Source organism: Lutra lutra, chromosome 15, assembly GCF_902655055.1.
Source record: "Lutra lutra chromosome 15, mLutLut1.2, whole genome shotgun sequence".
Classification (NCBI taxonomy): domain Eukaryota; kingdom Metazoa; phylum Chordata; class Mammalia; order Carnivora; family Mustelidae; genus Lutra; species Lutra lutra.
In genome coordinates, this window is record NC_062292.1 from 49035464 (window position 1) to 49050313 (window position 14850).

At 36.9% G+C, this 14850-nt stretch overlaps 1 protein-coding gene across 1 annotated transcript in view; it reads right to left on the minus strand.

The window, feature by feature from the left end:
* The window catches only part of RGS13 (regulator of G protein signaling 13), a 32532-nt gene extending 23307 nt beyond the window's left edge, over positions 1–9225 (minus strand). Inside the window, 4 exon segments of the mRNA XM_047705321.1 lie at positions 1562–5553; positions 6623–6663; positions 7536–7605; positions 9057–9225. Of these exon segments, the coding sequence (XP_047561277.1) occupies positions 1562–1626 (65 nt within the window). The 5' untranslated portion in view covers positions 1627–5553; positions 6623–6663; positions 7536–7605; positions 9057–9225.
* Positions 9226–14850: the final 5625 nt, after the last annotated feature.

Genomic DNA, 14850 nt, shown 5'->3' on the forward strand with positions numbered 1-14850 from the left:
TAAAATGAAATTTGGTTTTGGTTTAACCCCATTTTGCTTGTAATTTTTTCTGAGTATCTCAAGTTTCATGCTGTCCCATGGCTATTCAGGTGAGGGTATTTTTTTTTTTAAAAGATTTTATTTATTTATCTGACAGAGATCACAGGTAGGCAGAGAGGCAAGCAGAGAGAGAGGAGGAAGCAGGCTCCCTGCTGAGCAGAGAGCCCGATGCGGGGCTCCATCCCAGGACCCTGGGATCATGACCCGAGCCCTAAGGCAGAGGCTTTAACCCACTGAGCCACCCAGGCGCCCCCAGGTGAGGGTATTTCTAAACATCTCTGTCCCCTTACCTACCCGGATTTCCTAATAAAAGCACCAGGTACAAAACAGGGGAGCATTCTGAGACCTCATGTCATTGTGGAAATGGGAATGAAGAGTGATTGGAGTCTGAGAGTCCTGAGTTCTAATTCCAGTGCTGCATTTAATAGCTTTTGGTTTTGCCTAAAATCTTTGAGCCCCAGTTTTATTATCTATAAGATGGAGATAATACCTATCTCTCGAAGTTATCTTGAAAAGTAGAGAAGGTCATGAACGTACACCACCTATCAAACTACTGTTATCTACCAGCTTGTCATGACCGTGAATTCTCTTTCCCTGGCCTCCCTCTTCCCTGATGGCTGGTCTACAAGGTGAGTAGAAGGAAATGTGAGCCCGTGGTGGTGAGACTCCATGGGAGTCATCAGCAGAAGAGATGGAAGCTGATCCCCCCGAGTTAGCCTACTGCATCTCCCTCCCAGCACAGCAGCTTCACCTGGTTGTTTAAAATGCTGAGCTTTGGGTCTTCTTGTCTCTTCCACCTACCACTGCAGCCTCCTCCTCACCTCACACAAATGTTTATAAGTATTTTCGGACATGTTGGTACTAGAGGGCAGGAACAGGCATGCCAGGAGCTGTGACCATAGCAAGGGAGATGGGGCCAGGACTGAGCAGTCCACATGGACTTGGTTAGGCATGCTGGTTAAACTAACATACAGTGATCCTCAGTGTGGGAATCCTTGAGTGTGTGGGAATCCTTGAGGTGGAAAATCCAATCAAACGGTTTGTTACCCTTCTCCGGCATCACTGTTCCCATCCAAATGGCTACATGTTTAGTTTGGCAAAATATCCAAGAGACTCGGGAGGTTGGTAAGCATCTGGTTATCCCACCAGTCTCCCTTCTTCCAAATAGACATGAGGTTTCTGGCACTTTGTAGATAGAGGGTTAGAATCGTGAAAATATTTTGGATAAAGAATCTCATTTGAACATAAACAATAAAAAACTTTAAAGAAATCAAAGAGTGTTTATTCATAATAGACACTGTATAAACATTAAACTTGCTTAATTCTCAAGTGTAAACCATGAATAATGAAAATGAAACCTTAGGGTAATACATGATTGCTCTTCTGGTGGAATTGCTCATGTGTAAATGCAAATTTTACTCTCTGAACAAAATATATTAAAGTAGCCATTGAATAAATGTACACCTATTTATCATGTGATACATATGCATGAGAACGGCCATCTAATTTAAATGCCACTTACTTTGAAGGAAGCCTCTTAGATTCATCTCTGCACATCTTGCAAATCCAACAATTCCAACTGCTCATTTTTCTAAAGCAATACAAAATGTACTTAGTATAATTTAGTCATTTAAAATAATTATATGCTAGAGTCAATGTCTCAGGAACACACAAAATTATAAATCATGAAAAAATAAGCATCAGTTTTTGAAATTAATGGGATACAATCACTGGTGGAGGTGGGGAGGAGAGATGAGAATAAAATAACTCATCTTATAAATATTTTTTTAGAAATACAGGTACTTCGAGTTGTGACTTTAGAACCCACCTGGGCCACTTATTCATCCCAATCATGTTTTAAAAAAAATACAGCTTACTGAGAAAGATCTTCCCATTTAGTGCCCACCAACAATGAATTCAACTTCTGAGTCTCCCCTTTTTTGGGTAATTCTTAGTTTTAGAAAGATCTCTCAATATATTGCACAAGAATTTACTTCTTTGTAATTAGCCAAAATAGTGTATATAGCTAAGTAAAAAAATAAGATTCCTTAAGGGTGAATTCTGAGAAGGGGATTGCTTACCTCGTTTTCTCCATTGTTGGCAGCATAACCTTGGCTTTAAAATTTAGGTACAGTTTACTCAGCCCAGGCTTTATATAGCAGTGTATGTTATAGAGGGTTTTAAACTCAGAACATTGAGAAAACAACTCAAAAAATTAAGAGTACTTAAATCTACAATTTATAATGAGAGATGGAAATATTTTCTAAATATGTATGCACACTTACACACAATGAACTATTAAGGATAACAGTGAGTTTTCATATTAGTCTTCACTGATTCATTCAAAACATCTGTTGAACACTTGTTATGTGCCAAGTTCTTGCTGCCAGTGTTCCATGCGGATCCTGTCTTTTCCTCTTCCTATCTTCACTGGCAAGCAGTTGAAGTCTCTCTGATGGGGACTTTGAGATAGGAAGTCCAGTGGGCCATGAGTATACATAGCAGAAGAACCTAGCCAGACTTGGGGGTGGTTAGAGACAGCGTCCCAGTATAGTAATAGCTGAGCTGGAACCCACAGGACATGCAGGAATGTGCTGAGTGAAGAGGACAGGGCAGCTTGGGCAATGGTTCATGTCCTAATTGAGGAAATGAAAGGAATGTAGTCTTCTCATGAATCTAGAATATGGCAGGGAGAGAGCTGAGAGAATGGGCTAGAGAACTAAGATTGGATCAATAATCATGTTCCAAAATGTTCATTGCAGCAAGAAAGTGATGAGAGATGAAGTTGGAAGACCTGTAAAAGCTAAGCATGTTGGGCCATACACACCATCAATTTCATAGGAAGGAGCTGGAAAATTATTAAAGATTTTAAAATATGAATGTGACATGCTAACATATGAGATGGGTTTTGTGAGTAGAATTGATTGTAATGATGCAAGGGTGGAATCTGGAAGACTAGTTAGGAGATTGCCTACGGGAATGTAGGTGAGGGTCTTACAGGGTTAGATTAGGAAGGTGGCAGGAGAGGTGAAGGGAGGGGGACAGATTTTAGACGTGGTGGAGAACTTGATGTATTGGATGTGGAAGGTGGGAGAAATAAAGGAAACAAGTTCAGATAAAAGATTTGAACTCAAAATAAAGGTGGCAGTTTTTATAAAACACATAGGAGAAACCAAAAGAAAAGATAAGATGGTCCAGGAAGAGAATATGAACTAAGAAAAGTAGATGGCCCAGGACAGATGACTCAGAAACACACTGAGAAAGTGAAGCCTGAAGAAGGCTTCAGAGTATAAACAGAAACCAAGGAATGAGTTATCAAAAAGCAAAGACTAGTCAGTTGAGTGTTAAGAGCTGGGAAGAGATGAAGGAAAAAAGAATGGGTGGCTCAGTTGGTTAAGCATCCTACTCTTGATTTTGGTTCAGGTCATGATCTCAGGGTCCTAAGATCGAACCCTGCCATGCTGGGCATGAAGTCTGCTTTAGATTCTCTCTCTCCCTCTCCCTTTGCCCCTCCCTTCACTCCTATGCCTGTTCCATGCACATGTGAACACTCTCTCAAAAAAAGAGAGAGAGAGAGGACAAGGGGCTAGCAAATATCCATCAGATTTGCTAACAAGAAGGTCATCAAGAGCCCTGGTGAGAGGGGTTTTGGCAAACAGGGAGGGCAGAAGCAAAAGGGAAGAAAACAAGAGGAAATAGAGACCAGGACAAATATAGGGCTACTTGTACTTTCTTTCTCTCCTTTTCCCTCTCTCCATTCCTGTTTCTTCCCTCCCTCTCACCCTTCCTTCCTCCCCATCTAATGAAAGCCATGGAACAAACAATATAACAGAGACCAAGAGGCAGGACTGTGCTCTCTGGCTGTTCTGGCCTGCACATCTCTAAGAATCTGGTTCACAAAATCTACAGTGTAAGTGACCTGCCCTCAGATTGGCAAATAGTGTCCATGGAAAGGAGTTGTAGACTTAGGAGAAAGGAGGAAAATCAATAGACATTAGGTTTCTGAAAAAAAAATTTTTGTTTTAAGGGACTAGAATTCAGATTGGGGGATAGAAAATTGGAAGTGAAAATAGAGGAAGAAATAGCTGTTTTTTTGTAACTGGAATAGGTCTAGATCTAAGTATATTTGCAGGTTTGGGGATAAGAATTTGGGGGTTCTGTGGTCTGATGGATTTCATTTTCTATATGGGTCTCTCCCATAAGGAGGAGCAAGGGACAAGTAGCTAAGTATATCTATAGGAAAAAAAAAATTTAGGACTCTTGTGATTGCAAATATAGATTTAAATCAATTTAAGCAAAAGAGAGAGTTGATTATAAGGTTAACTGTGTGTGCAGACAGATTCTGGATGGTCTTAAATGTTGGGCTCTATCCTGTTGTAGCAATATTCACTGAGGTCTTTGAATAATAGTGTGATGAAAATAAGATGCTTTGTTAGAAAGATAAATCTGACCAAAGATGATTAACACTGAAATAATTGAGGCTAAAAAATCTTTTACATTGATTGGTTATTCATAACTGACCCTGTGCATAATTGGACCATGAATTAAATTTTAAGATTCTTTATCTCTGTAATCACCTCTAAAATGCAGATTATCCAATGGCTCCCCGCTTCTCTTCTAAGTAGGAGGCTGGTGAAGACGTTCTTTCCGTCATGTGTCAATAAGACGAGTCATCCCTGGCTTCTGCTGGGCCATGATTTCTCCCTCCCTACTGTATTTAACACTATTTTTTGTATGTCATTGTCTGCTCCCTTGATGAATCAGACCTATGTGCACACATTAGTGATTTCTGTAAAAACTAAAATTCATGTCTATTTACAAGTTATCTTATATTTTTAAGAACTTTGTTGGAATTGTTTGGCAAAGGTAGAACAGGCTTAGTATGCAACATGTACTGAGGTCAGACGCATGACAAAGGTAAAGTAATTTCGAGATGCTCTAGAGTTTAGAGAGTTCCCACAGCTCTTGACAGGTGATTGCGTATGTTAAAATAATTCTATGCTCCAAAGCCAGACAAACACGGCCGTGAGTTCAGGATCTTATTAGCTGTGTAATTGTAAGTAAACTTAGATTCTCAATTTCCTTGTCTCTAAAATGAGATTGTAAAGATTAGAAAAATGCTTGTACGCAAAAACTTTCTGTTCCAGTTAATCTGATCTTCCTGTAGCTTCTTGCATTCTGTCACTCAGGAAATATTTCCTGAACTCTCTTGTATGTACAGGAAACACACATTCTGTCAGACTGCATTCCTTCCCCTTTTTAAATTTCAACTCAGACCTCGTAAATCTTCCAGTTAACCTTATCCATTCTTCAGTGTATTAGTACACTCCTTTGCAAGTCTTCCTGTTCTTTTGTACCATGTTCCTCTATTTCTGTTGTTCACACATTATATTAGTAGCTGGGGTTCCAGCTTAGAAGTAGCCGGATCTTCTGTAGCAGGTCAGGCACTTCGGGTGCACACATCATATTGAAGGGACAAAGCTGCCGGGAAGGATTTGTTTGGCCAGAAGAGCTCTGAGAAGACAGTCTAGCCAGAGCTACCCCTTAAAATTATAAGAGGTTGTCTCATCTATGGACACACATTGTCTGGAGGAGAGAAGAGGCTTAGGTCCACTCACAGTCTCTTTGCCAAGCAAAGGGCCTCCATGTGGGACTTCATTCATGTAGTGAATGAAGGCCATCATTTAAATTTAAAAGACCATCTTTTAAAATTCCAGCAAAGGCTCTGTATAGACCAGTAGTAGCCCTGTGTTCAGCTACATGACTAATTTAGGTTCTCTCACCCAAGTGGCTTATTAGTTAAATGACATTGGAAAAAGAGGGTAACAAAAATATAAATGTATGAAATAATATTATTTATATTTCTGACTTCTATAATCCTCATAGACTATAAATTCCCTGAAGTGTTAAGTTCAAATGTTATTTGATAATCATGTTTAAGTAGTTGTTTATATATTATCTAGTATTTTAAGTCAAACATTCATAAATTAAATTACGGAATACCAATATAATGACAGAAAGGCATCCACAGTGAAATAAAGTATTTAGTGACAGAATTATGTAAAAGATGTATTATGCATAAATTAGATCACAAAGCAGTCTTGTTTTACAAAGATCTTTGGTTTTCTAGTCCATTGAGAAATGGAATTTATTGGGGGATTGTCCCGATGTCAGAGTTCTGCTCCATGTCCCTGCCCACCCCATGGAGCCCTATTGCCTGTCTTCTAATATTTCAGAAACTGAATGTCCATTGTGCCTCCCTTTTCTGATTACTCCTGGATTCACTATGACTATACACCACTTCTTTGCTAAAATCCCGCAGAACATTGTCCATGTCCTCATAGTGCCCTCTGCATTGAAACCAAAAGATAAATTCACAAATATTTAACTTAGCTTCTAATAATAGACAGATTGGTTCCCTTGAGCTTATTACTTCTTCTACCCAAAACACTGCTTAAAATTATAGTTAAGTCTTAGACATGGAGGTAAAAAAGAGATTAAACAAAGAGACAAAAACCAACAAAGTCTTTTAATTTTGGAAGATGGTAAATAGATGAAGGAATACAAATTAAAATTCTCATACCTCTAAAATGAGAAGAGAAAAGGTAGCCTTTGGAATTTTGTCTGGAAAAATGAAGAAAATAAAATTTAGTCTGAGGACAAAGAATTTCCAAAAATAACTAGTAGTTTAGAAAGAAATATCTGCAATTTTTCATTCAACAGTATATATCATTAAGTAATAGATCTGCATTTAAATACCGGAATTTAGAGTGGTGGAGTGAAATCTTCATATTTATAATTGAGAACTTTAAAAAAAATTATTTATTTATTTGACAGAGAGAGATCACAAGTAGGCAGAGAGGCAGGCAGAGAGAGAGAGGAGGAAGCAGGCTCCCTGCTAAGCAGAGAGCCCGATACAGGGCTCGATCCCAGGACCCTGGGAACATGACCTGAGCCTAAGGAAGAGGCTTTACCCACTAAGCCACCCAGGTGCCCCTATAATTGAGAACTTTTAAGAAAAAGTTTTGGTAATTCCAAAAAAAGTAAATTAATAAATTTACTTGGAATTAGAGCATACATAGTCATTTATTGGTAAACATAAAAATTAGCCTAAAATATTCTAAAGAATTAAAATTCTATTTTGACAAAATTTTATTTCGACAAATAAAATTCTTTTTTTTTTTTTTAAAGATTTTATTTATTTATTTGACAGAGAGAAATCACAAGTAGGCAGAGAGGCAGGCAGAGAGAGAGGAGGAAGCAGGCTCCCTGCTGAGCAGAAAGCCCGATGTGGGGCTCGAACCCAGGACCTGGGATCATGACCTGAGCCGAAGGCAGCGGCTTAACCCACTGAGCCACCCAGGCGCCCCGACAAATAAAATTCTATATTGACAAAATATTCTATAGAATTAAAATTCTATTTGACAGAGAGTTCTCTGTAAAAGAATGACCCAAATGGATATGATATAGAATTTATTTAAATTGGAGAAACTCACCAAATTTCAAATCAATAACAATCATTTTTTTCTCATGTTAGTAGTATGATTATGGAAAAATTCCATTGACCTAAAAAGAAAATAATAACAAAACCAAAAATGTTATTACGTACTTCCCAGAGAATGCATATTTGGCAAAATAGTTCCATAAATACCTTGTTTTATATTTTAAGTAAATAATTTTTCTACTTAGTAAGTGTTAGATTATCCTTATTTTTCCCCCCATTATTTTTACCTTTTTTAAAAAAATTAACATATAATGTATTATTAGCTCCAGGGGTACAGGTCTGTGAATCACCAGGTTTACACATTTCAAGCACTCACCAGGTTATCCTTATTTTTGATTTAACTTCTGATCTAGAATTTTATTAATTTCATAGATTGATACTGTAAAAATTCCTATACATTTTATTTGTGTTTTCCATTGCCCTTTCTTTATTTTTTGTTTACTTTATGTTAACATTATGCATTAATCTGCCTGTCTTTTATTTATTATTTTTAAATTTTTTCTAATCTGTCTTTTAAATTTTTCCATATCCTCTCGGTAAAACTAGTGCTCACTTTTACACTCTAAGTGTAGAGTATTTAAAACAGGTCTCCAAAATGATTTTGCCTCCAATGTTTTTTTAACGAAGGTGTACATTTCATCTATACAATCTAATTCTTAGAGTGGTTATAAATGCTTTAGTGATGAGTTTAATTAGATATATATTGTGCCAGAATAAATCCAAGTTTTCTCTAGCATTTAAATGAAATCTTTCTTAAGGTAATATGAAACTAAATGAACTTTCTTAAATTTTACCTTTCCACATATTTAAAAGTTTTTATTATCCTGATAGTTATGAATTCGTTCTATTCAATATAATATCTGCATTTAAATGTGTTTCTTATGTTACGGAATGTCACATGAAACTTAGAAAAACCTCAAGCAATTTACACCTTAGTGAGGTTTTGTTTGCCATAGCACAGAAAATTCTTGCCTTTTAAAGAGCAAGTAATTTATTTTTTATTTGTGCTTAGGCGTAATATTAAGGAATGAAGAAACTCCATAAAATTAAAATTAACAATGCTTCATGTAAATCTTGCAACGGTCGATACCTGGAATCAGTACAACTAATCAAATAATGGAACTAATTATTTGATAATGCATGATTTTTGAAGCAAAAGATTCTGAGACATCTGGTTTTATAATATACCCTTATTTAACCACATATATCCATGTTCACACACACACAAACCACATAAAATAAAAGACCATACTCTAAATCTATACTCTTTACTGCACAATTTAAAAGCTTCATTTATACATGTATGACTGTAAGTATTTTTTAGAAAGCCTAGGCCAGGCAAGTATTTTTTAAGTATAGAAAGCCTAGGCCAAGCAAACATGTGTTTAGTAGTTTGTTTTCTTCAGAAGAAATCTAATACTTCTAGCAGTCCTGCTGTTAAACATCCACTCATCGTTGATATCAAACCAACATTATTGTATTCATCAACTATTTTATGGAATCTCATACTTACAAATATATCCTGTAGAACGGTCCACCATGCTAAATTTTATTTTCTAGCTGTATGATCCTTTTGAAATCAGGTTCTGAAACACTATGAGATACCCAGCATTTTGTTTTGCCTGGCATAAAATAACTTTACTTTCTCTGTAATCACCTTTGATGGCACTCTGCCCTCTCTATGAATGTTCTGTTTTTACACACGTATCTATGCAAAGGGAGGTTTTGTTGAATATGGAAAGTAGTGCTGTGGGACTGCCATGCATTGCTGATAAAGAGGTTTTTTTTCTAACATTATCAGTCTATCTGAAGCAATCAGATGATTGGAAGCAGTAGTTCTATGAAATTTTCAGTGTAATATTCAAAATGTTTTTCAAAATAATCAATTTTTCTACTTTTAGAAAAATTTTTCTAGTTTAGCTTAAAGAAAAAAATCTACCTTTTAAAAAACTGAGAATTGACTATCAGTAAGTAAGCTACGCCTGCAAGTACTTGTTATTAAATTATTGAGAACTATTAAAATAATCTGTTTAGAATAGTCAAATTACTAAGGTCTTGTAACAACTGGAGGGTCTAAAAACGGCTCATTTCTGGTTAAACCTTTCTGGTTCCTTCAACTTGTCTTCATAGGGTGATTTCTGGACTCACCATATTCTTCAGTTAATATACCTATTAAATTCTGAACTGAACACAGAGCTCCAGATGAGGATTAATGAACCAGAGTATGGTGAGATTAATATGCTTGTCCTATGTCTAATCTAACCGTGTTGTATGTGTGTGTGTGAGAGAGAGAATGAGATACAGAGACAGAGAGAGATAAAGAGAGAAACAGAATGATGGGGGTTGAGGCATGCTAGAATAAAACAACAGAGAAAAAGATCAGATTATGTTTGGTGGAATATTTCTGAAAGTATTTAGGAGCCTAATGAGGTAGAAAATTATCTTTACTTCTATTTCATGATTTTGAGGTCCAAACCCAGAGAAATTGAATCTATCAAATCTAGAGGATAATTTGGGGACTAGAAAAGGCAAATAAACTTCAGAAAGTCAGAAGCTAAGTAGATGTAGCAATGATGAAGGAAGTAAAGGGCAAGGTTTGGATTAGTTGTGAAGAATCCAGGTTGATGGTTTGCTAATAGCACCATTTTCACTGGTTTCTAGCTCTCGAATTCCTTCCCTACTCAGGCCACTAGGGAGTCTCTCCGGGTATAGTGCCTGAGGTTCAGGACAGTTTCCTCTTTCTCTTGGTTTGGGTACAAGGGGCAAGTGGGAAGATTCTGAAAGTAACACTCTGTAAGAGTGCCAGTGGAAAGCTTGATGAACAGAATAAAACATGAGCATCTTCTTACAGAGTGAAAATTGGGTATCAACAGGGCTGAGCAGAAAAAAAAAAAAAAAAAAAAAAGCCATGGACTGAGGAGTAACAGAATAGCTAGATAAAAGGCAGTCCAGGAAAAATTCCAGAACAAGATACTTGTGGCAGATATCGAAGCATTTTTAGTTCTCCTGGAAAAATGTAGGCAAGGAATTAATGGGGTCAGAGCAATGTCATCCTCAGTATGTAGGCGGACCCAAGAGATTCAGAGTAGGTAGCAACATCATTGAGCTTTTACTCTTGAAGTGTGGGAAAGCCCTTTCCTTTGAAAGGTTTGATTAACTGTGATCTATTTACTCCTGTGTGCTTTTACTCTGTTTCTGGTTCAGCCCAACATAGACCAAAGTAACACGAGTTCAAACGTGCATAAAGAATATTTACTATTTTTGTATGGTTAAAATTCAAAATGAACTTTAAAAACAAAGATTTTATTTATTTATTTGAGAGAGAAGCAGATTCCCTGCTGAGCAGGGAGCCTGATGAGGGGCTCCATCCCAGGACCCTGGAATCATGACCTGAGCCGTAGGGAGATGCTTAACCCACTGAGCCACCCAGGTGCCCCTCAAAATGAACATCTTTACATGAATAGATGAATGAAATGTTAGAAATTGGTTATCGGCGATGGCTAAGAAATAAGCTATTTACAGTTCATCGTATTAGGTTATATAGCTATTGCCATTTGTTCACAGTGCCCTATGAAATGTTTAATATATATTACTTAAGATATATAATTAATATATATCACTTTAATGTCATAATAAAATATTTAATATATATAATTATAATACTTTTGTATATATTCTTTTTTTAAACTTTTTTTTAAAGATTTTATTTATTTATTTGACAGAGATCACAAGTAGGCAGGAAGGCAGGCAGAAAGAGGAGGAAGCAGGCTCCCCGCTGAGCAGAGAGCCCAATGTGGGGCTCAATCTCAGGACCCTGAGATCATGACCTGAGCCGAAGGCAGAGGCTTTAACCTACTGAGCCACCCAGGCACCCCTACTTTTATATATATTCTAGAAGCAAAATAAACCACTGCTGAATTCACTCATAGACACCAGTGAGTTCTTCAGTGAAATGTATCCAATAGACAGCACTTTGTGCCAATGTTTTCATTGCCACATAGGAGAGATTTTCTGATGTGTTCATAAATACGATCACTTGCATTGAGACCAAGAGTTACTACATTAACTGTGGAATTATTACTACATTAACTGCTATGCAGAGTTTTCTATTTAGATGGAAGCACAAACTTTATAGTTTTATTTTCTGCCCACTTGCAGCAGTGTACTTCTTTTCAAACCAGATTTTATACTGATATCTGGCAACTATTTCTGGCTGATAGTACATCTGATACTTAAGTGAACTAATTTAGAATACACTTTTGTATCCTTTAAATAAACTGAAAATTAGTTAGATAACAAATTCTGAAAACATTTACTATGGTACTTAAGACAAGTACTGTACGAAAATGCTAGTTCCTGCTTACTAATTTCAGAAGAGAAAACACAAAGAAAGCTATGCTGGAACAATCTGTTGAAGACCATATGCGATGTGAATATGTCAGATATTGCCTCCTCAGTCTCTAACGGAAGGTTTTCAAAAAAACAATTACCTAAAAAAGAAAAGTAATTGTTTTAGTTCTACATTCCTTAAAGAATTTTTTTAAAAAATATTTTAAGTTTTTATTTACAATGAAATAGTTTTCAATAAAAACTTAAGAATCATTTGAGTTCTGTAGAGTGTTGATTTGTAGATAGTACCTTGCTCTAAGAACCATTCAAAGTACAAGTTTTGTGGGGTTTTTGTTTGTTTGTTTTTTGTTTTGTTTTATTTAAACCAGACTCTTCATTTTATCTCTAAGTAAGAGATATCGCCCTTCTCCTGGAGTGAGAAGATATGTATGATCTGTTTCTTGTGAGGGTCTAGTTGCCCTTCACAGATCCTGAGACATCCATCCATGTGGATTTTCCCGTGCTCTGCCTCCACCCTTTGTGTCAGGGTGATGGAAGTCTGCTCCTCTCTTTTTTGAACTCTGGATCTGTCTCCCCCTAGCCTTTCTACTCTGTCCCTTCAGCCTGAACTTCCTTCCCATGTTGTACCTTTGCAGAGCAATCTCTGTCCTTTAGACTCAGTGTCCCTATCTTAGAGTGTGGTCGAACATTCTGCAACCAGACTTGACTCATCCCCTCCTCTTGTCTTTTCTGGCTTTCTGCCGACCAGAAAGAATCTAACTTTGGCTTTTGCCTTCTGTAAACAGAGTGACAACATAAATTAGAAACAGATTCCTGAGCACCCCACACTTTTGCCAGTACAAAAATGCACTTAAATGTCAGTTAAAACTAGCTACCAATTTTGTCTGCATTTATTCAAATGACTTACTCTAAAAATGCCTTTATTACAATTGTGGTTCCTCCAGTCTGTAAAGCCCAGTCATGAATTCCCAGTCATTACCAGCTTCTACTTGATAGTGTCTCTAAATCCATTCTCTTGACTTTCCCAGGAAATTCAGTAATGCTTTCAAGGTTTCTGATCTTTAGTTTGTAATTGAAAAGGAACAGCAGCCCTACTTAGTTTCCGTTTTCTTGAGAGCACCTAGTGGTTGGTCTTTTTCTGTCCTAACCAGCTAGTTAACCAACTACTCCAGGGGAGTAGTTAGAATCTCATTGTCCATACCCCACCCACCCCATCCTCAGAAGTGTATTTAAGGCAACATTAGCAACTAGAAAAGAGATGTTCTTTTCCTGGAAAAAAGAAGACAGTTTAAATTGTTTAACTTAAACTGGGATTATCTTTTAGCTTTATTGTACATTCATGTTGTTTACCCTGTGGAACCCTCTCAGAACAAGGTTGAAGGTACATTCCTTTGAAAAAGATGTACGTTGGCTTTGTTAGGCAACCCAGGCACTTCCAAACCAGGACTGCTCTGTTCTTTTCTTGGTTTGTTGGCATGGGAAAATGGTGAGTGGGGAGGTGGTTTCCTGGACCACACAGAGTAAATTTAAATTATAAACCCAGGAGAGGACCTAATACCCTGGTATTATGCTGAACCCAAATTTCCTTATTATCAGTCTCTGCAGGTAACTGGGTTTTCCTATCTACTCTTTCACTGAAGATGTAGCTCTTTGAGGATCCTTGGCTTGTCTTGCTACCGGGTACGGCCTGACATATCTTTTTCTGACTTGCAAAGGGCTCCTAAGAACCAGCCCTCTAGGTAACTGAGATTAGCAAATGCTGAACTCACCTATATGTTAAATCCTCTGGTTTAGGATTCCTTTTGTTTTTCCTTGGGGATTTTCTCTAATTTTTTTGCAAGCTTAAGTATACATTTAAATTGGTGGTGGTGGTATTTGTTATATATTTTTTCCTAGCATTTCTGGGTTTCTGGTAGTGAGAAGATATTTCATGATATATCTTGTCTACCATAATCCATATTTTCTTTTATATGAAATAATGTGATATATTCATTTTTAATAAGACCAAATGTAAAAGTATCAAGGAAACTGGAACTTCAGTATTTCTTTGTTATGTCAGATGGAAAGCACCAGTATTTCCTTCTTCGAGACACTATTTATGCCTTAAATATACTGGGTTTACTGGTATATGACTGCAAAGCTGAGGTCTTTCTGGTTTCTCATCACTGAAACAATTCACTGTCCTTATTCTTTATATGAGCCTGTTACTTTCTGCAAGGTATCTGAATTCCCTGTCATGGAAGGACAGAACAAACACAACTGGTTCATGGCAACTTTTCCTGTTTCGTTTTATTTTTATTTTTTTCCCCCTCACAGAGGTTAAAATGGCTCTGCTGCAGATCACTATTTAAAAATTTGTTGACAATCTTGAAACAAATCTGTCCCTAGGGCAATGGTGATGTATAGCCCCATTGGTCCAACTTCATGATTGAGGTCAGTGTGATATCCAGAGACTTAGGGAACTGAATGGCTAGGAAATGACTCAGATGCAAAGCAGTTTAAGAATAGGTCCTTCCATCAGCAGGTCAGTGGTAGTACAAGAAAAGGTAGAGAACTCAGGGTTGACTTGCCTGGCTTCCTTTACTAAGGGAATCTCTTATTTTTCTCAGACATGCTTCCACTGCATATGTGGACATAACGCTGAGATTGGTATAGTAGATGCTCAATAAACATTTAAACGATTAATGAACATATCTCCTTTCTAACAAGATTCATCCAAAATAAAAACTACTTAATGTTCCTTTAACCGATTTTCATCAATACAAAAATCATGGAGTGGAGTTTGGGAAGAAGAAGCATATTGTATGAGTTTTCTCACGTCTTCTTTAGAGATAGTTCTGTGTCTCTCCTGTAACTTTGTTATAACCCACAATTAGTGTAGTAGTTAATGAGACATACCTGGAAATGCCAAACTTTGTAAGTATAATTTGCTGAAATATGTATTTTTATGAAGCATG